Here is a 22,631-nt window from a genome sequence, read left to right as displayed (position 1 = left end):
ATCACACAAATGATTTCCTATACTTTAAATTGTATCTATTACACAAGGGGGCATCCAAGACGGGCAAGTACAGTAATGCTAATTATGCCCCGGCTCTCTCGTATCCATGTCCGCGGCAACCCGCTAGCACATCAAATAGCATGACAACCCGCATGGCAGTGTCCGACCAGTCCCCATCTGACCCTGGTCGGCAGCATATTGAATATCTGATTAAAGGCCTATAAAAGTGGTACTTAATATTTCAAGGCGAGTGGAGAGGGAAACGGGTTCTCTGATACAAAACATATTGATCAGCCACTCAATCGCTTTGATGGATGGGGGCCTTGGGCGGTCAGAACACTGCAGTGGGAAGCCGTGCGTATACCACCAAAGAGAGAGAGAGAGAAACAGAGGGATTTATGGGAATCAATAGGGCAGTTTGCCGAAACTCATCAATGCAGCCTTGGCTTCCCAGAAATGTCCACGCTGGTAGATTAGTCTTTTATATCAATTTAAAAGGAAAGAAAATAACAAGAAGCATAAGAGGGAAGAAGTGTGTATACAGTATGTATGAGCACTTAAAATGACACGGGGGGGGAAATGCTTTTTTCATAGGTTAGGAACCAGCAACTAAGTCATAAATGAAAATAGCAGGAAACAACAGCATACATGCTCAAGAGATTAAAATGGTTAAGAGGGATATTCCTCCACACTACAGTAGAAGTTGAATATTTGTAGGTAAGGGCACTGCATCACTATAACAGCTATGGGCTACCTTATTTATTTACCTCATTATTTTCACCGGGACGGGGAGATGATGTTTTTGCCCCTGTTTGTGTGTGTTTGTCTGTCTGTCTGTCTGTGTGCAGCTAATTTCGGAAACCACTTGACCAATCCCCGTCAACCTTTTCATGCACACTGCCAGTAAGCCAAGGAAGACACTCCACCACAATCTTTTCAAATTGGCCTCATGTTGGCGCTATACAAGCCTGCTTTATGTTTTGGCCTATAATTCTAGACTGATCGTATACAGTCAAAGGGTATTTTACCCCCAGTGTTGTTTTAGTTAACGATGACAACATGATTTCGTTAACGCCCCTTTTTTTCAAGACGAAGACGAGACGGCGACGAGCTAAACATAGCTCTTTGATGACTAAAATATAACGAGACGCATGTGTGATTTTCGTTGACAAAACGGGACGGGACAAAATTGTTATTGGGTGGTCTATCGGACGTTCAAAATGCATGACAAGCTAAAAATATTGTAGCGATATCAGTGTGTTTATATGGGGGATCAGTGGCCAATCATAGGGAGAGTTCTAGACGCATAACCTCCGGCTCTGTGATTGGTTGGGATGCCGACTTGCGTGCTGTGCTGTTGTTGTTGCCTTACGATTACTGGGCTTGTTATCAAGTTTCTGTATCCCAGTAGTCATGTGATAAACATGTATCATTAAGATGTTTCATATTCCATTCAGACTGGCTATAATTGCCATCTAAAATGTATCATGAATGCGTCGTCCCATTGACCCCAAATTTGAATCACACATTGAGGGGCCTCCAAACGATGCAGAGCCAAAAAGCCATTTCACTAAGGGGCGCCACGGGTGCAAAAGGTTGCACCCAGAAATGCTATTTCCTTGGGTCCTAATGGCTGCAACCTACGACGTACAGTGTCTAGGCAACTCAGCCTGGCGGAGATGTGCACTCTGCGGAGTGCCCTTGTTTTCTTTTCTTTTTTTTTGTCTGCTTAAGTGCCAATTAAATGCAACACTAAAACATTTAGTCTGGCTTCAGCATTATTTCATCTCTACTGTCCAAACATCTGCATTCATAAAAGGGGAGGATGAGTCGTCCTCAAACTTGAAACAGCCTTGCTCACAAATCTCTCTGCAGTCGAGTTATGTTCCACAGAGAGCACTTCGATTAAAAGCCATCAGTTAATTATCTTTGTGAAGTTTACGAGTTGCGAGACAGTCGCCTTCAACTTCAAAACTCAACCTTTAAGTCTAGCCATTAAGAGATATGAGGTGGACATGAGGGAGCGTGGGAGACCAATGAGCCGTCTGACATTTTCCCTCCGACAGTTAAAATTGATGAAACCTTCTCGTGGAGGTGACACGAGGCTGTTAAATCACCTTGGTGACTGTGGGGGGGGGGGGGGGGATTTAACTGATGCTCATATCCACAGAAACGTATTTGGAATGGGAGAAATATTAGAATTAGACCATACCTGTGTCAATAAAGCACTGAGCCACAAGCGCAAACAGGACATGGGGAGGAGCGTTTGGTGACCAGGAAACAAAGTTTATTTCATGTCATTTAGTCTAGGGTAGTTTAGCCTCGATCTCCAGGCTTTTATTGTTTAGTGTTGCTAAAAAATAAAAGCCTGGCCCAGCGCGTCGGTGTACTCGGTATGAGGAAGTGTTTCACTTCCCAACCAACCAGAGTGCAGTGGGCGTCGCTCGTAATGTTGTGTTAACGGGGAGGGGGTTGACGGACAGATCGGTGAACCAATGGGATCAGCCGCAATCTCTCGCCGGCTCTTTACATCCGCCCCTCTATACACGAAATCAGGAGCGTTGGGGCAGGTAGTTAAATGTAGTTTTAACCGTTTAGTGTTACGAATGTGTGAGTTGAACGTACCAAGGATAGCTAAAAAACATAATAAAAATACAGTCCACTCTGGTCCGTGTTGTGAGCTTGAAGATCGGCTATTCCTGGCACACGACACACCAGTGCACAACAAAGAATAAATCAAAGCTAAAACTGAAGCAGAGGAGGGAGTGAGTGTGTGGGTGGGCAGCGTTCACATGGGAGAGCTATTCCACTGACAGCATGGGTGAGCTGGTACAAGAGAAAACATCCCTAATTGAAGTGGGGGGTTTATTAGGAGGCTAAGAAGACCTACAGTAGGAGATAGGCCCCCCACCTGTAAACTATAATGCAGGTTCAATCCCTGTCTGTGCAATTTTTTCAAGGATCCATGTTGGACCTCCTCATTTACAATGACCATTCAAAATACCGATGTGAGGTGTGAGGCGGCTTTTAAACTTCCGCTTATGAAAAATGAAATGAACTCATTTCTGTCTTTACATAAATGAGTCAGTGGAGGGAGGCCTTCATGATAACTGTTAACTAAGTTGGAGACGGAAATAACGGCTTCCCATTCTGGCCAACCTTAACCGCAACAAATTGGGATGTACGCATGCACGGCGCGCGCGCGCGTGCGTGTGCGTGTGCGTGTGTGCGTGTGTGTGTGTGTGTGTGTGTGTGTGTGAGTGAGAGCATGAAAGAGTGGGTGTATGTGTCATTCAGTTCTAACCAACTTCCTGCCAGGCCAGTCAAAGTGCCCCTCTGTCTACTGAGAGCCATTATCACAAAGGCTCTCAGATTTGGACAAGGAAACACTGTTGAAATATCACTCGGCCCTACTGGAATGAAGAAGAAGAAATCCCCCCCCCCCGCATGTTTTCAGTATACATACGTCAAGTCCAAAAAATGGGTCATCGTCACCAGCAAAAAAGCGTCATGCATGACGGCAACGGTCACCACAGCAACTCAGTGCCGTCGTGGTAGCCACTGTCATTCACTTCCTCCTGAACTTGAATGTTTTTATCCCTTCTGTCTCAGATGCAATCTGATCTGATCTACTTTCACTGGGTCTGAGTTCACGTGGCGCCTCGGCATCCAAACCGTGTGTGTGTGTGCGTGCGCGCGTACGCACGCATGTATTTGCATATGCGTGTATGCTTGCATACCTGTGGGTCTAGTATTTTCAAGCATCTTATCTCCTCATACGCAAACAAATTTAAGCATGATAATTCCTAATCTTAAATTCCTGCAGTGAAAAATATTTTTTTTTTGGGTGCGCTGGTGTCATGGGCCAAAAATAGCATGGTGCACGACACCGAAACATAGCAGAGTATACATCTTGCAATGTGTGTGTACTGTCGTGTGTGTGTGTGTGTGTGTGTGTGTGTGTGTGTGTGTGTGTGTGTGTGTGTGTGTGTGTGTGTTGCCATGTATGTGTGTGTACTGGCTGCCATGCGTTTGTGTCAGTGTTGATTTCGTCGCCTAAAACTATGACGAAAAATGTTGGTCGACTACCTTTTTTCACTGATGAAAACTAAATAAAAACTAAGCTATGATGACTAAAACTGAGACTAAATGTATTGACAATTTAGTCGTCAAATAAAAACTAGACTAAAATGTCAGGGAGGGACTCGTGGAGAAGAGATCCAGTAGAACTAAAAGACAAGTCATTTTATGTTTGGTTGCGTTCGGTTATTGCGCTCTGAAAATAGCAGATCTGAAAGCTGCCGTGTGTGTGTGTGTGTGTGTGTGTGTGTGTGTGTGTGTGTGTGTGTGTGTGTGTGTGTGTACTGCATAACCCTGTGCGTGTGTACTGCATCACGTCTCGTCTCCACACAGCTGTGTGTGTGTTGCGCAATATTCCCTCGACTGTATACTGAAGGAAAATGCATACATTTTACGGATGAATCGAAATGATCATTTTTAATTAATGCAAAGTGCAATTGAGTACCTGAAAAGCGCTCTATAAATAAAACATTATTAATGCAGTCAAGCGTGAATTGAATGAAACAGTGTCTTCTGCTTGTTTCCTGTTACACAAAGCCATGCAGTCTCTCAAATTCCGTACGGGAAAAAAAAAGGGAGTTTCGCACACATCGAAGGCCACGGAGGTTCCCATGGAAATGAACGGAATAAACGGACTTACGGACAGAACACACAGCTGTGTGGAAAGCAGTGGTGTAAAGTAACTAAGTACATTTACTCAAGTGCTGGACTTAAGTACGATTTTGAGGTCTTTTTTACTTTACTGGAGTATTTCCAATTTTCAGAGCTTTTCCTTCTACTCCACTACAATACAAAGAGGCAAATATTGTGCTTTTACTCCACTACAATTATTTGCAAACTTTAGTTACTAGTTACTATGTAGATTTTGATTATTATTACAAAACATACATTAACCACTTCAGCCCTATATATATTTCGGCCATTTGAAAATAGCCGATCTACAAGCTCACAATGCGTCGCGACGCATTGTGAGCTTGTAGATCTGCTATTTTCAAAAGGTTTTTATACATTTGAAAACTTGTGAAATGGGACATTCTGCATAATGAGTACTTTTATGTTCTCATTATAGTATAGTTTGTATATTTTGATACCAATATATTTTGATACCAATACTTTTCTACTTTTACACAATTACATTTTGAATATATGCAAGTAATTTTCCCACCACTGGTGGAAAGGAGGGTCGTCCTGTGTGTGTGTATACTACATCATCCTTTTGCACCATGTCATATGCTGTGGCCTTTGAAACCCCCGCGTGTCTTTTATACTGCGAAACACCGCAACTCGTTCCGGATGCCTCCTCTCCGCACCAGCGCCGACGAGACAAGTTCCCGATTGATTTAGATTTTCGCTGTCCCCCCCCCCCGAAGGTTGGGGTTTTTTTTGGGCCGGGCTCCAATGTTGCGGTGCCATGTGAGCCGGCGTACATGTGCCAGGATAAACGTGGCAGGCAGCGGGCCTGCAGAGTACACTGAGGTTGGTCTCCAGCTGGGGAGAAAACGGGCGGTAAAGTGCCAAGAGAGCCGCTGACGCTAAGTGAATAATTACAGCCTAGCTGTACTTCACACAGACGGACAGACAGACAGAGGAGGGATGTAGAAAATGCCTACGCTTATTTACACAATGGTTTGCTTTAGCAGAGAGACTGGCAATGTGGGTACACGTCTCCTGAAGGGTGACACTGTTTTTCGGAGCGAGGGGGTGCGTCTTAATGCCTGAATAAGGCATAAGCGTGTGTGTGTGTTTGTGTGTTTATGTCAACGTTTTCATCTAGGCTGAAAGCTGTGACCATTCTAATCCATGGTGCAACCTAAATCTTAAGTGTCAATTAATTCTTTGAGCGCTGGTGAGAACAAATACTTTTCTTGGCGCTGGTAATCAAACACCTTCTGTTTTTTTTAACACTCTTTTCCTAGTGTGTGATAATATTTGTCTTGGAATCCAAAGCTTTATTTTCAGTGTATTATGTAAGATGTTCTGACAAACATTCTGACCAAAACAATTTTATCCAATACATCGCAAAACAAGTTCAGAAACGGGTTTGGTGGGTGAGCTGAGGTGGGAGAGATCATGGGTAAACGGCCAACTGTGACCTAGTGAACTTCCGTACCCGTCTTGCGGAGGGGGAAGTCGTCTTTGGAGTCGTACATGCCGAGGATGGCGTGGTTGTAGGCAGACATGCCCGTTTGCGGAGGGGAACTCTGGTCCAGAGAGCTGTGCTGAGTTTTCCTAGAGAGAGAAACACAGACCAAATAGTGTCATTGTGTAGCTTAACCACTTCTACCGTACTACATTGACCGGGGTCCCCCCCAGGGTTTATAATTGGTCCCTTCATTTCCCCCCCTCTAAACCAAATCGCTTTGCTCAGCAAAGAGATTTGGAATAGAGGGAATAAAGAAGGATAGCCGATCTACAAGCTCACAAGCTGCAACACCTTGTGAGCTTGTAGATCGGCTATTTTAGCCAAATGTTCGCGTATTACTGTATGACATGGCCAGAATATGGATGTTAAGGTTCATGTGGTTAATGGCACAGGGTTATGAGGTTTAAGGGTTCAGTTTGTACAGCATGACAGTAAAACTGACACAGACAGTGGCTCCATTCCTAATGCAATAGAACCATGAATGATAGCAAGTAATCACAGTTGTAGGGTTGCAAGAGTTAATCGGACTAATCGATTTAATTGAATATTTAACAAAAAGCAAATGTAATAAAATTATTGATTTTGGGGGTACATTTAGACATTTTGTAGAGCTACAATCTCATGCATCATGATTCACTATTTTTGCGTAACACCACTGTACGTGTGTATTCGCCACGATTCATGAAAACATTTATTAGGATTATTTGATTAATTGTAAAAAGTAATTAATTGAATGATCATAATACTAATTGATAGTTGCAGCTCTACAGAGTTGTGTAAAGTGCCTTAACACTTCATCAAATATTCCAATTTATTTATTTACAAATACATTTATATTGAACTTGAATTAAACCCGACAGCCTACAATCAAACTGCACTTTCATTCAAAGACTGAACTAGTTTATTGTCACTTAGATGTAGAAGTACATTCATTGTGAAAATCTTAGGTTGGGGTGCTCCATAAAACAGACATGAATAAACATAAAAAATAGACCTAAAACCAATCATTTTCATTTATAAATGTCACAGCATTAATCCAAACATTGGGAATGGATCAACAGAAAAGACGGTGACATTGAAGGTGTTACTGGCAAAACACACACACAGGCATGCACACACACACACACACACACACACACACACACACACACACACACACACACACACACACACACACACACACACACACACACACACACACACACACACACACACACACACAGTTAAAGAGTGAGCCTCTATCTCCCTGCACAGTACATAAAAGAGAAGCCGCGGAGCACGAGTACAAGGTTTAAAACAGAGACACAGTTAGAGGTGGGGGACAGAGAGACATACAGAGAGAGAAAGAGAGGAGCAAAAGACTCCTCGCTCTCCTTCCCCTCTTATCACCTCTGTGCAGCAAAGAGACTGAGGACAGGATACCTGCAGGCAGCAGAGAGAGAGGGAGAGAGAGAGAGAGAGAGAGAGAGTCACGGAGAAAACGACAGACTGTCACACAGAGACACAGATAGAGGGAGAAAGAGGGGAGGGGAGGATGAAAGAAGAGCAAGATAGGAGAGATGAAAAAGAAGGACGAGGAGAATTGAAGAATTGAGCAGGAAATCGAACATCAAGCCGAGGGGAACAGCTAACCCTGGGGCTGGCAAGGAAAGAAAACAAACAGGAGAAAAGAAAACAATGAGGGAAGAGAGGTGATGACAATATGAGAGAGAGAGAGAGAGAGAGAGAGAGAGAGAGAGAGAGAGAGAGAGAGAGAGAGAGAAGGGGGGTAGACAGAAAGACTGCATCCCTTTCCCATTTATCCTTCAGTCTCCGTGCTGTCTTACCGTCTCTTCACTGCCAAGACAAAGTTTGCCTTCCTGAAACCTCTTCAAATATTTAAAGAGTGCGAGAGGTGGCATTGTTCTTTTTAACTTTGTTCACTTGAATGAAACGTGTGCGCGCGTGCGTTCGTTTGAAGCGCGTGCGTTCGTTTGAAGCGCGTGCGATCGTTTGAAGCGCGTGCGTTCGTTTGAAGCGCGTGCGATCGTTTGAAGCGCGTGCGATCGTTTGAAGCGTGTGCGCGCAGATGTCAGTCAGCAGCAGCTACAAAGAGAAATGCACAGAGGAGCCTTGTTCCATGGAGATTCCCTCTTAAGTCTAACTGAAAGCCAACAGGTGAAGACTCGGATGGAGGCCGCTGGAATCAAACACATGTGGTGCGACTTTGTGAACATCCAGTCTTTCGGTTTCGCACTGTAAGATACTCAGCGATAATTCAACTCTGAGAGTGTGTACGTCAACAATAAAAAATAAACCTGCTGCCCAACCTGCACGGTACAGGAGCACAATTTTATTATGAGAATTGAAAGGGATAGTTCACCCCAAAAACGTACTTGAATTCATGGATATTTTTTTTGTTTGTGTCGCATTCCTAAGCCAATAATTTGATGACCACAAAGGAGACCCAAATGAGACTCTTTGTGTCTCCTACCGGAACCGCTGCCGGTCAGCAAATTATTGGCTTAGGAATGCGACACAAAAAAAGAAATCCATGAATTCGAGTCTCCATGGGGTGACTATAATTGATAGAAAAGTATTTTTTAGGGGTGAACTATCCCTTTAAGCTAAGCAGCAACGTACGTTCATAATAAAATTGTGCAGGTCGGGCAGTGTGCGACTTTATTAGCATTTTTGATGTTCACAGTACGTTCTGCCTACGCACCTGCTGTCAAAGACAATTCATCAAGGCGTATGAAAGTTTTTAACAACTATGAGAGCGTACAAATATAACTAAATGGACCCTAACGGGCCAAACATCTACCACTCAGTCAAGAGGGAATCCACACTTCAGGGCTACTTGTGTCGGGTGTTCTACCCGACGACACAGGGTCTAAATGTCTCAACTGAAGAGTAGGGAAACCACCTCCAACCACTGCAGATGTACAAGTTATATCGCATTAACATACAGATTGAATAAAATTGTATTCAAGTTACGGATTGCAACTTTAATGCTTAAACTGTGCTTGAACACACAACATGGGAAGAGAGGTGTGCTGGTGGGATGAGGGAGGGGGAGGGGGCGTCACTCACCCGTACCAGTAGCGCGGGTCGTTGGGCAGACAGTGGTTTAGGTTTCGCTGAGCCAGGGCTTTCTTCTTGTTCAGGACAAACTCCTGTAGACGCATCTTTACTTCAGTACTGGCCACTGCACCTAACAGGGAGGGAGGGAGGGAGGGAGGGAGGGAGGGAGAGGGGGAGAGAGAGAGAGAGAGAGAGAGAGAGAGAGAATTTACTGAATGTTTCTTTCCCAATTAATACACACAGATAAAGAGGTTCAACATACAGCCAGTGGTGGAAAAAGTACTCAAATGTTTTACTTAAGTAAAAGTAACAATACTACAATGTAGAAGTACTCTGTTACAAGTAGAAGTCAGGAATTCAAAATGTACTTGAGTAAAAGTACAAAAGTATTGGTATAAAAATTTACTTAAAGTACAAAAAGTAAAAGTACTAAAATGTTTGAAAATAGCAGATCTACAAGCTTACAACGTGTCGCGATGCGACGCGTTGTAAGCTTGTAGATCGTCTATTTTCAAATAGCCTAGGTACAGTATACAATAGGGCTGAAGTGGTCAATGTATGTTTCATAATAAAATAATTTATATCTGCAAAGTAACTAGTAACTAAAGTTTTCAAATAATTGTAGTGGAGTAAAAGTACAATATTTGCCTCTGAGATGTAGTGGAGTAGAAGTAAAAGTATAGACAATTGGAAATAGCCCAGGACAGTAAAAGTACCTCAAAATTGTACTTAAGTACAGTAGTAAATGTACTTAGTTACTTTCCACCACTGCATACAGCATATTGTGCTGTATGTATAGAAGCAACGTGGTGTGTATAGTTGGTTGCTGAAGGGCACGGTGGTGTTGGTCCGCACCACACAGATGTATATATACGGACCACCTTCAGTGGGCTGGAATCCACCAGGGTGGTAACTGACCTCAATGACCTCTCAGTGATTAAGTCTCAACCCTCCCTGCGGGGCTCACCTATCACCCTGACATGAAGATGAGGACGAGGTCAGGCCGCAAACACATGGGGACGCACACACACTACCATTTTATACCAAGCATGTTGGTATACCTCTGTAAATAACATTTGCAGATCTATTGGCTATTTTCAAAAATGTTGTATGCCGCAATTGTGCAACAAAGTACTGTATAATACAGGGTTTAGTGGTTAATCGGTGGTTAAAAAAAAATCTATTGGAACTTTTTTGTGTTTATTCGTTGATATACGAGAAAAAAAATATAATTTTCTCCGAAGATTTTGGTTCTAAATATTGGTTTCAATATATTTTGCGGTTAATTGCCCAGCCCTATAGTCTCTTCTCCTCTCTATTTTCACTGTTTGGGCCCAATACAGTTGTACAACAAAATATAAAATAGGGCTAATCGATTTAGTCGGTTCTAAGAGACCAATTTTAATATCTTTAAAAAGTTTTTTTTTATTAATCCAAAAGGTAATCGATAAAATAATCAATAGTTGCAGCTCTGACACCCGCAGTGTATATGTGTATGTGTATGTGTATGTGTATATATATATATATATATATATATATATATATATATATATATATATATATATATATATATATATATAGTTGCCAACTTTCACACTATTTGTTACCTCCACACAGCAAGAGATCTGGTGACAGTCGGTAAACAATGTGTCATATCCGACTTCATATTTGCACTATATGGACATTGTGAAGGTATTATTGGTAAGCTAAACATCCCTGTATTCCTGCAAAAAGAATACACCCCACACTCCTACAAACCTGCATAAAAAAGGCAACGTCTGACTTAAAAGGGTTCAGCTGAGATCACATACATGTATACCAACATCATAAAGAAAAAAAACACAAAAAAGACAGACACAGAGAGACACAGTCGTACGACAAAGTATAGTCTATCAAGCCAGATGATCTCTTCTGCAATCTTCAAACGCTTACAGAAAGTCTGTCAAATCCGCCCGGTAAAAGACGCTGTCATCTGCTCTTCAGACTGGAAGGGTATTCAACCAATCCATATTCGTATCCGTATTTAACACGGTGTATATTTTTAAATATCTTTAAAAACATGTTCCATTTCTGCTAGCTAGCTGGGCTTCGACGCAATTTGGTTTCAGTGGGAATTATTTACACGACTGCACGGGCGGAACGGAAGTAGGGTCTTTGTTTTCTACTCGTTTTCAGAGCTTCCAAAGTACAGACTGTCAGGCGGAAGCATTTGAAAATTGTGGGAGCCAACACATGTTTCTCGAGAGACTGTCACTAGACAAAGTATAAATCAGGTTTAACATTCAGCTTCCGTGCGGCCAGCCTGTCACTGAAACCCCAGTGAGACCGCAGCAGCACTTCCACGTTGCCTCTCTTAGAGACTGTGTGTTTTTTTTTCTCCCACAGTCTCGCTCTTTAATTACCACTCTCATTTCACAGCCACACAACACACCACCCTGAGAGGGATGGAGAGAGAGAGGGAGAAAGAAGTACAACAAGACAGAGAAGAGAGAGAGAGAGAGAGAGTGTGTGCAGGAGACAGAAGAGGTGATAAAACATAATAGGTGTTTTGAGAGTTAACGGGGGAAAAACAGACAGAAGAGGAAACAGAAGCGTGTTTTCTGGGAAAGCGCCAGAGAGCGGAAGTTAGTCGACAACAGGTGACACGTCGAGCCCCAGGGCGAAAGTGACAAACATGTGAACGTGACAACTGCTAATATAGAAGCTCTAAATCACAGGGTGGGTGGAAGTGCTGACATCCCAATATGTCTGCCTTGCCACTAAGGCAAATTGGCTTTTATGAGACTGCCTTGCAGGCAATTTACTGCAGCACTTAACAAAGCCTTCCTCTGTTTACAGCCCTGTGCTCTTTCCGTACCAGTGAGGCAATGGGCTCACCTCGCCTAGCCAAAGATGGTCAGGAAAAAAAGCGAGCGCGGGCGCCATATTGGCAGCGACAGTTAGCTTACTTAAGAGCTGTTCCACCACAACTTGACAAAAAGGATTTGTGCCAAAATACTTGCCTAGCTGTTAACTCCTGCCTAGCCTGACATCGAAGGCAAGAACAATACCATTTATGCCAGCCATAACCTTTTTTTTATAGACCTAAACCATTCAATTATCATTAGCTGAAATTGTCCCTGATGCTACCTGTTAAAAAGATAGGCATATGGAAAGAAAAGTGGGCAAGAGGGCAAATTTCCAGTCTGCTTTCTTTCCCCGACCCTGCAAGCATTGCCTAGGCAAGGCTGAGATTCCCTGTAGTAAAACTACCGGTGTTTAAAACCTGTTCCTGATGATAAGTGCTACAGTGAAAGCAGAATGGATTCAAAATGAAGATAAATTGTCTCCTCTTTTAATCGTACAGCTATTGCCTCTATCTAAGCTCACCTACCCTGACACTCTCTATGGATTAATGGTGGCTCTCGATGTCGAGAGAAAATAAATAGACTCCAAGTGCCCCACCACCACCCTCGGTTCCGCAGCCCCACTGTGCTAGCCTGTCCCAGCCTAACCTGCCCCTCGCTGTGGTAAACGTGTGAGGTCAGGCCGTCCTGACTGATGGTGGCTCTGAAAGGGTCTCACTTCTCTGACGCACAGTGTCCCAAATGGCACATTGTCACAGCAGGAGACAGACAGTAGCATTAGCTTTACTGATGGTAGCAGTAGCAGCAGTAGCAGCAGTAGTAGTAGTAGTAGTAGTAGTAGTAGTGGCACCATTAGTTATGGTAGAGCAGCAGTAGCTGCAACAGCAGAAAAAGCAGCAGTGGTCAAATTAACAGCGATGGCAGCAATACAGTAAGTGGCCAAACTGGCTTTTACTGCATATGTGTGTAAATGTGTGTGCGTGCGTGCATAACAGTATAGTACTCAGTGGTGTAAAGTAACTAAGTACATTTACTCAAGTACTGTAATTAACTCTCTCAGTGCCAAGCCACGAGTTATCCCGAGTTTTTTCTGAATGCCCTCAGTGCCAGAACGAGTTATCCCGAGTTTAATTTTTTTTTCAGAACCCAAGATATCATTATCTGAAGATTTCCAGCTCCATCCACTCCTTGTTTAACTTATAACTGAAAAAGGCTGTATCTCACTTCCTAAGCACTTTTTTTTAACTTTGAAAAAAAAAACAATTTTGAGGAATTACTTTTGTACTTTTACTCAAATACATTTTGAATTCCGGACTTCTACTTGTATCGGAGTATGTCTACATTTGCAGTATTGATACTTTTACTGAAGTAAAACATTTTAGTACTTTTTTTCCACCACTGATAGCACTAGCATAACATCGTCGGTCATACGTTTCTCTCGTAAGTATAGTCACTCACTCTCCTGTCCCCTCTCCTTGTTCTTCAGCTGTATGAGTTTGTGTTCTCGCTGCTGCTTCTCCATCTCCTGCTCATGTCGATGACGCTCCAGCTTCCTCTGGTGTTCCAGGAGCTCCTGTTGATGCTTCAGCGCCAGGAGGTCCTGTTGGTGCTGAGGAGAGGGCAGGGCCAGTATATGGGAAGAGGAGGTGAAGCACAAGGGAGGATAAGGGGCGGGGGGGGGGGAAGAGGGGATGATTGGACGATATGGAGGGATGCAGGGGAAGAGAAGGGAAGAAGACAGGGAGGGGGATGAGAGAACAAGAGAAGTGTCAAAAAAAAGAGAGGAGGCAGGGATGGAGAAAGCGAGGGAAAGCGGAGATAAGGAGAGGAATGTTGATGGAAGTTGGGAGGAAGGGCCAAAAAAATGTGTTGGACAAGATGTATAAATAAAACAGATAAACAGATGGAGGGGATAGTCAGGGAGGGCAGAGATGGACAGAAAGATTACGGTTATAATCTCCACATCCCTATTTTATCTCTCACTCTCTGTCAGCTATCTGGTTACAAAGAGAGCAGACACCACCGCTCGCTCAAATCCTAACCCGAGTCAAAACATCAAAATGTTGTTTTGACTGCTTCGGTCAGGCAATGCTGTATCTGTTTGTGCAAAGGCAGAGAGAGGGTTTGACCATAAACATTTGAGGGATATGTGTGTAGATTTGTTTTAAATGTCTGACTTGGGAAAATGGGAATTTTGAAAAATGGTATTCCATTTGCAAATGTGATGTCTTTAACAAAAAGGTATACAGAACAGCCTAATAATATATGTAATTATATGTCATCACTCTCATAATAGCAGCTAATTTGTGTATATGGACATTTTTTAACCCATTGAGACCTGAGAAGATTCTAGAAAGGTCTTATAAATCCTAAAAAAAAATTGGAAAAAAAACCCAAATTTTTTTTTCTCGATTTTTCAAAAATAGCAGATCTACAAGTTCATAGCGCGGCACTCGGTGCCGCGCTATGAGCTTGTATATCTGCTATTTTTGAATAGCCTAAAGAAATCTTAAGTGACACAGATGCGTTCCAGGTATCAATGGGTTAATGTCTTCAATCCAATAAATAAAAACATAAACAAAGCCAAACGCAGAGTGACAGGGTATCAGCAGGAAGATAACTACGCATACAGAAAAACAGCAATAACAGATTGGGGCTTTGAGGTGACTTATGACAAGTGAATCAATACGAGTCAATCTACAAGACATGGGACAATACCACCAACCTGGAGACCAAGCAGCCACACTGATTGGAGGAGACGCTCTAGAGTTATTTTTAGCTTAGACTGCCTCTTGCTTATTGGCTGGCTGTGCGGCCGTGGCAACGCCAGCAAAGGCCTTTTAGCAAGAGTGAATCACATAAGCATTACACACACACACACACACACACACACACACACACACACACACACACACACACACACACACACACTCTCTCTCTCTCTCTCCGAGGAACTAGGTTCCCATGGAGATGGCAAAGCAGCAAAATACTGCTAACAGATCCAATTACACTACCATACTCACATCATTTAAGTGTACACACGCACACAGCATCCTCTCTGTCTTCCCATGATGCATTACTGCTGAGCACAGCCCTCACTGTATCCAGGAAACAAACCCCAACACACACACACACACACACACACACACAGTCAAACGACCAGGAGACATGGAGAGAGGATGGAGGAGAAGAGAAGAGAAGAGAAGAGAAGAGAAGAGAAGAGAAGAGAAGAGAAGAGAAGAGAAGAGAAGAGAAGAGAAGAGAAGAGAAGAGACTATAGGGCTGGGCAATTAACCGAAAATATATGGAAACCGATATTTAGAACCAAAATCTTAAATAATCAAAATTATATATTTTTTCTTGACTTTCTATTAACCACTAAACCCTGTTTAAACAGTACTTTGTTGCACAATTGCGGCATACACAAATAGTGAAATAGCCAATAGATCTGCTATTTGATAGATCATCAAGGGTAGAGTAACTGATATTGTTTGTTTTTGTTAAAAGGTTAAAGTACTATATTCTGATAGTAATCATTGCTACAGAGGGTTTGTTCCATCACATGGGTTTCTCCAGCTCTTTAGTAAACAGAATAAAATACATTTTCAGGTAGGTGGCAACATTTAAGCCAATCAGGAGAGAGCACTGAACATGCATTCTCTGTTTAATAAAGAGCTGGAGAGACATGGGAGACTCCTTTTACTGAACAAACACTTAATAGCAATGAGTACTATCAGAATATAGAGCTATTTAACACTTATTTTAACCAAAGTAAATCACTTACCCTACCTTTCATTAAAATCGTAATTGAGGCAAAAAGTTTGAAATAATGTTGATAAATCAGTTGGAAGTCGTATGGCCCAGCCCTAGAAGAGGACCCCTTCACATGTCCTGCCCTGCGTGTCCTTCCGTCCTCTCACCTCACCTTGACATGATCGTGTAGCTGTGCTTCATGTTGTCTGGACAGCTGTTCATGCTGCCTCTGGAACTCGGCGATCAGCAGTTGCCTCTGAAGCTGCTGCTTGTGTTTGAGGGTCAACAGCTCCTGCTGCAGCTGCTGTTCTTGGAGGCCTGCTGCAGACAGACACCGAGAAATGCAACCGTAAGCTAATCATTCATTCTCCATCGATGGGAGTTGCCCTCCAAAAAGAGAACAGCTCTCTACCAGCTAACAAAAGCTAAGTACATCTGTACTTTTTTTGGCACGGGACTGCCCTCGTTCAATGGAGTTGCACATTAGCGCAGACTAGGGATGCTAATGATCGTTAATCGAAACTCGCTAACAATCAATGCATCGACTCCAAACACCCATTAACTCTTCCAGTGCCATGCTTATTTATGGAATTTTGGTTCTGAGTGCCACAGCAAAATAAAAAAAAGTGCTTAGGAGCCGAGATACAGCCTTTTTCAGTAAAAAGTTAAACAAAAAGTGAATGGAGCAGCAAATCTTCAAATCATCATATCTTGGGTTCTGAACATGTTTTTCAAAAAAAATAAAAAATAAAAATAATTAAAGATTTTTTTATTTATTTTTTCATGACGTCTTTGACATCATGTGGCACAGAATGAGTTAAGACCGGGAACGCATCTGGGTCATTTTAAGATTTCTTTGGCTATTCAAAAAATAGCAGAAATACAAGCGAGCTTGTAGATCTGCAAAAAAAATAATTAGCGTGGAAAATTTGTGCAAATCTTTAAATAAATATATACATTTTTTACTCAAATCTTTGCTTCTGCATGGGGGTCCCTGGAACAAAATATTTTGAGATGGGGGGTCCGCGGCCAAATACATCATTTTGGGTGGTCCATGGACATGGAAAAAGTTTGAGAACCACTGATATTATAGCAACATTAAAAAAAAAAGTTTAGTAGACATTTGTAGAATCGCTTTAAAAAAACATATATATTCAAAGATTTGCACACATTTTCACTAAAAACAATAAAAAAAAACAATCCAATCTATCAAACAGTGAAGTGACTCACCCATCTGACCCGCTCCATGGCCCGGCTCCGAGGAAGCCGGAGAGGCGGCCGAGGTGGGCGGTGCAGGGTGGGCCGGCGGCGCCAGGCCGAAGGGGCTCTGCTGCTGCTGGTGGTGGTGGTGATGGTGGTGGTGGTGGTGGGGGTGGTGGTCTACTACACGCAGGTCCATGGGGAGGATGGCTGTGGCGGCCGGGGGCACCTGCATGGGCAGCGCCGGTGTGCTCACGTCCACTGGAAGGAGGAGAGAGAAAATGATCCAAAATGAGTGGATATTAAAGGTTTAATGACATTCGCTTTTACACCACATTCAAAGTCTTTGTCCTGGTCCTTCAAAAGTGTACAAAAAGTTTTAAGTGAAAATTCCATTCCAGTGATCAATGGCAGGTGTTTTTCTCTCACATTTCTAAAGCCTTTTCAACTGCAATGAAAAAATAAATCTTTGCCTGCGGGTGTCGCTGGTGAGGGATTTTGCCTGTCAATCATCGCCTCTGCTCCGCCCCCCCCAAAGGAAAGGATAGGGGAGGGGAGGGGCGAGGAGGAGAGTGGGCGGGATTAATCGACTGTGACCTCACTGTCGAAGGGCCAAGCTCAGATTACTTTTCAGCCTAATTATTCAGAAAACCCCAGACCACAGAAAATCCACTGAATGTTCTAAGTTCAGGTTTTTTGGGTGTAATTGAGGTCATAAAACCCCAAATAAAACATTGAAAATAAAAAAAGTGAAAATGAATGTCATGATACCTTTAACCCAAGACCAAAATGGTCAAGACCATGCCGTCTCCGGTTTGCTTCCCGTATCTGCGTGACATTTATCTCTCAAGAACAGATTCCGCTCTCCGCTTCAATCTGTCAAGGGGGGGGGGGGGGGGTTCGTCATAAACGCGTACGCACTGGCCTACAAGTGGGCGTGCCTTCAGATCAGGAGGCAGGCTGCGCTTTACCCAATCAAACGTAGTGGGCGGGATTTACCGTCTGTGCTCTCGCTTCCCACTGAAAACAAACCGAAACTCATTTAACAATGGCGTCCTCGGAGCAGACAAAACCACGGAAAGATATTCACATTTTAACTTGCTCTTTCATCGTAGAAACAAGTGGGCTTATAAACAAAACGATCCATGTTATCTGGGAGAAGTGGTGTTAAGGCCTTTTTTGCAGACAGGGTGCGATTAGTCAATCAGTTTTTACCGCATGCGAAAAGACGCACAAATCGAACTGGGTTTAATTGGAAAAAAAAACGCATCGCCGCATCGCATCACGGTAAATTCGGAGCCGGTGTGCATGAGGTCATTGAGAACCATGTGTTCATTTAAAAAATTATATTGTCCGTTTTTTCCGTGCGAAAAATCGCACCCTGTCTGCAAAGGCCTTTAGTGTTCCGTGTAGAAATATTGTTAGTGGGCATGAAAACATAAGCGCACCACCGGAAGTGGAGCGCTGAGGGCAGACCAAAAACCCCGGTTTCCTTGCGAACGGGTGCTCCGTTCAGCTCGTCCCAGAGCCAAGTGAAAGAGTAAAAAACAGCAGAGGGCGCAGTTTTTCCTTTTTATTTGGCTTTGGGTTCCCAGATTGACGTGACATAGGTGGCCGCCTTTTTAGGAGACGGGAAGCAGGTTGGAGTCTATTATTTCCAATGGAAGAGGGAACGTGAACACAGCTTCTGAACCATTCTTTAGCCCCGTGGACACTGAACTAAATATTGGACCCGATCGTCACAAGCCACACAATATTCCAGAGATTTTCACACTAAAATGGCTTTTTTTCAGGGAGATAAATCAGGAGAAAATCTACTTTATTATCAACCTTTCTCTGTCCCAGTAAAACCGTTGCCGGACGTTCGCGACGTCAGACGCCAGCGCCCACTTAGGAGACCATTTGTAGGGATTTGTGTACCATTTCGCCTCTAGTGGCTCCAATCGGGATGGTGTATGTTCATAAGCATCTTTGATATTGCTGAATGCTATCTATGGATATTAACCACTTAACCCATTAACTCATTGGCCGCCATTATCGCATTAACGCGATCTAATAAATAGCGCGCTTGGCCGCCAGGATCGCGTTAATGCGATCTATGGTCTTTATTGATCTTTATGCTCTGATCACGCTATTCTGTTATGAATCAGGCTAAGTTTCGGGTTCCACTTACTTCAACCACCACTGCATCCGGTTCCATGACTTGGGTTCCGTTTTCGGTTTTACATTTTTCCCCCCAGTCATTTTCGACCATAATAGGGAAACAAACGGGTTTTCACACGCTATGAAAAACGATCGGAGACCTCCCCTCCTATAATCTATGGTCTGGGTGACGTCATCCCCGTTGTGTATCACAAAGTAATTTTCGCCGATAACAGAATCTGAGACATTTCACTTCCGGTTCATGTGTTTCACTGTGTGAGTGGGTCTGGGAGGGGGCGAGTGTGATCGAGAGGCGATCAAGCTTGGTATGTGCTGCCCTCTAGTGGTGGAACGATCAAAACGATTCAAGTGTCAAGCTAGACCTTCTATATGTGAATTAAATAACAAAATAACGAAACAAAAAAACACGAAAATCGCTGGCAAGGGCTGCTATGAACGAGGTTTTAACTCTGGCAGTCAATGAGTTAAGACCTGAGGCCCATTTTACAAAATGTCTTCTAAATCAGTAGTTCTCACACTTTCAAGATTTTTCAAAATATTTCAAAAATTGCAGATGTACAAGCTCGAGCTTGTACTGTATGTCCGCTGTTTTTTAATAGCCAACGCTAAAATGTCAAATGACACAGATGCTTCTGCGGTTTGAATGGGCTCTACACCAAATCTCTCTCACCAAATCTACAAGCTCACAATGCATCGACACGTGACCCATTGTAAGCTTGTAGATCTGCTATTTTTGGCTAATGCAGAATATGGATGGTGGCGTTCAACCGGCTAATGAATGCCATCTAAATCACTGGCTCTCAAACGTGGGTCCTTGAGGGGGTTCCAGGGGGTCCCCAGCTAAATGACTGATGGATACACTAGGAACCAAATGGACACTTGGGTCTATATATGGAATGGTCCATTTGGTGCCATTTGTACACTCTCAGAGTTAAATCAACATTGAGGATTTTACAGTGTAAACAGAGATTTAAAATAAATCATATAAAATGACGGACTGTGGCCTATAATGCATATAAAACAGAGAGTCCTTGAAATGGAAGAGGTTGAGAATCACTGCTCCAAATAACTATCCCCACTTAACAACATTTAGTTGTTTGCTCGCTGGAAACAACGCAATAAAGGTCACAAAGTATTAATAATCGAGCGTGGTAATTGCAGCCTTTCACTTTTTGTTCAAGAGCTGAAGGGTGTATACATCCCACACAGCTTAATGCACACAACACAACACACACACACACACACACACAATATTCAATTCATCACGTAGAAAATGGAAAAACCCTATTAGCTTTGCACAATAAGCTCACATGTACAAGGCCGCTCACATCTTGTTCTATGGTGCTGAAGTGTTTGTGAGCACGTTGCATACGTGGGAGGCAGACTTGAAAATTCAACTCCCTGCACATAGGTAAGAAACCAAGGGCTGTGAATGCGAATGTGACATGAATGTGTGTGTGCGTGCGTGCGTGTGTGTGTGTGCGTGTTTAGGTTCATCTACCATGGCATCCATCTCTACATCTCCCATCAATAAAATATATTAACCACTTAAACCCCATATGGTTATAACCGGAGTCCCTCAGGGCTCAATACTAGTGTCTTTTCTGTTTTCTGTTATCGTGGGGAAAGCTTTCGCTGACAATAGCCGATCGACAAGCTCACAACGCGTCGCGTTGTAAGCTTGTCGATCTGCTATTTTCAGCGAAAGCTTTCCCCACAATACAGATGCTGGGGTTTAACACATTGAATGCCAAAAACGGTCCGGACCGTTTTTGAGAAGCCATGCATTGTGTGCCAAAAACGGTTATGACCGTTTTTGGGGGAAAAAAAAAATATATATATATATATATTTTTTTTTTCTTCACAGCACCAGGAGATATCATTTTTCGAAGATTTAGACTCCAATCCACTTCCTGGTTAACTTATGACTTCAAAAGCCTGTATCTCGGCTCCTGTGTACTTTCTTTCTAAAATATGTATTTTTCGACTATTTTCAACTGGCTGCAACTATGGAGCGGATTACCTAATGTTTTTAATTTTTTTCCCCCGATTGTACGAGACCTCTATGTGTGTAATGAGGGGATCACCTTGAGGACGGTGATCACTGAAAATATTTTGTGACTACTTGAAAAAGGTTAAAAAATTGTTAAAAATCCAGGCACCGACTGTACCCTGTTTTAAAAAAGCCCTGGCACTCAATGTGTTAAGTGGTTAATTAAAAAAATATTTTTTTTATATTTTATTTTTATTTTTATTTTATGCATTTTCTAAAAAATATATATTTCTAAAAAAGCCTTTTGAGCTTGTAGATCTGCTATTTCCGCTATCAAAAATAAAAAAAATAATAGAAAATGGATCAGCATTCTTCAACACGGAAACGATTATGCAATCATTTGTGACAGGCCTAGCTATAGTTAGTGCCTAGATTTAACAAGCACCTCCTAGCCAGTCAGTCACAACAACACAAAATGCTGAGAGGCTTGGGCTTATAATAATAAGGAATGTGGGCTTTCCGGCGTGTCTTTGAAAAAAGCACGAGGAAGGTTCTCCTGGTGTCGGTTCATCATGGCCCTGCTGCTGCTGCCGTGCGCTTCTCACAGGGGGGAACAATTCCCCTGGTCAGGTTCACACAAGGTCAGGCTAGCAAAGAAGCCTCGCGTGCCTCCAGGCAGTAGGCAGTGCACCTGTGTGTGCGCGTGTGTGTGTGTGTGTGTGTGTGTGTGTGTGTGTGTGTGTGTGTGTGTGTGTGTGTGTGTGTGTGTGTGTGTGTGTGTGTGTGTGTGTGTGTGTGTGTGTGTGAAAGAGAGAGAGAGAGAGAGAGAGAGAGAGAGAGAGAGAATAGGGTATGTGAGTGTGTGTTGGTGTGTACAGTATACATGCATGAGTGAACGTGCACAGTGAAGCATAGGTTTTGACCCCAATAATAGGTTTGTCTCTGAGGGTTGCGGAGTTCACCAGTGGGGTAAGAATGGAAGGAATCCTGTAATGCTGGAGTTGAGGTTCCTACAGCAGGAGGAACAAGCCCACAGTCTCTCTGGGGGAGACTGTGTTCATTATTTGAAGTGTCATGGGGGAACACAACAAATAATACAGTGTTGATTTTGACAGCAAATTTAGATTTAGTTTTAGTCGTGGTCTTTTGAATAAAATTCCATTTAGTTTTAGTCATACTTTAGTCACCTGAAATGTTTTAGTTTTTGTCTAGTTTTAGTCGAGTAAATAGCATAAGATTATAGTCGACTAAATCTAGTTGATTTAGGCGACTAAAATGTATTTTGGCGGGGCCTTGATGCCGTCATAATGGCTGATTTTACACTTGGTTGCATGCTGAAAATAGACGATCTACAAGCTCACAACGCGTTGCGCTGCGACGCGTTGTGAGC

The 22,631-nt window shown here is 42.9% G+C and overlaps 1 protein-coding gene across 6 annotated transcripts in view; it reads right to left on the bottom strand.

Annotated features, from left to right (window-relative positions):
• Window positions 1–22,631, bottom strand: part of LOC308073682 (histone deacetylase 4-like) — a 247,764-nt gene that overhangs the window by 96,299 nt on the left and 128,834 nt on the right. For 5 of the 6 annotated variants that reach the window (XM_080412737.1, XM_080412733.1, XM_080412734.1 and 2 more), the window contains 5 exons: window positions 17,116–17,346; window positions 16,058–16,206; window positions 13,591–13,741; window positions 9,296–9,416; window positions 6,191–6,309 (listed from right to left, as the gene is read on the bottom strand). In XM_080412737.1, coding sequence (XP_080268863.1) covers window positions 6,191–6,309; window positions 9,296–9,416; window positions 13,591–13,741; window positions 16,058–16,206; window positions 17,116–17,346 — 771 coding nt within the window. The remainder of the gene's footprint in view (window positions 1–6,190; window positions 6,310–9,295; window positions 9,417–13,590; window positions 13,742–16,057; window positions 16,207–17,115; window positions 17,347–22,631) is intronic. The other variant, XM_080412736.1, reaches the window with a different exon arrangement.

The sequence above is a fragment of the Gymnoscopelus braueri genome (assembly GCF_963280865.1).
Source record: "Gymnoscopelus braueri genome assembly, chromosome: 18".
NCBI lineage: Eukaryota > Metazoa > Chordata > Actinopteri > Myctophiformes > Myctophidae > Gymnoscopelus > Gymnoscopelus braueri.
This window is presented reverse-complemented; position numbering and strand designations above follow the sequence as displayed.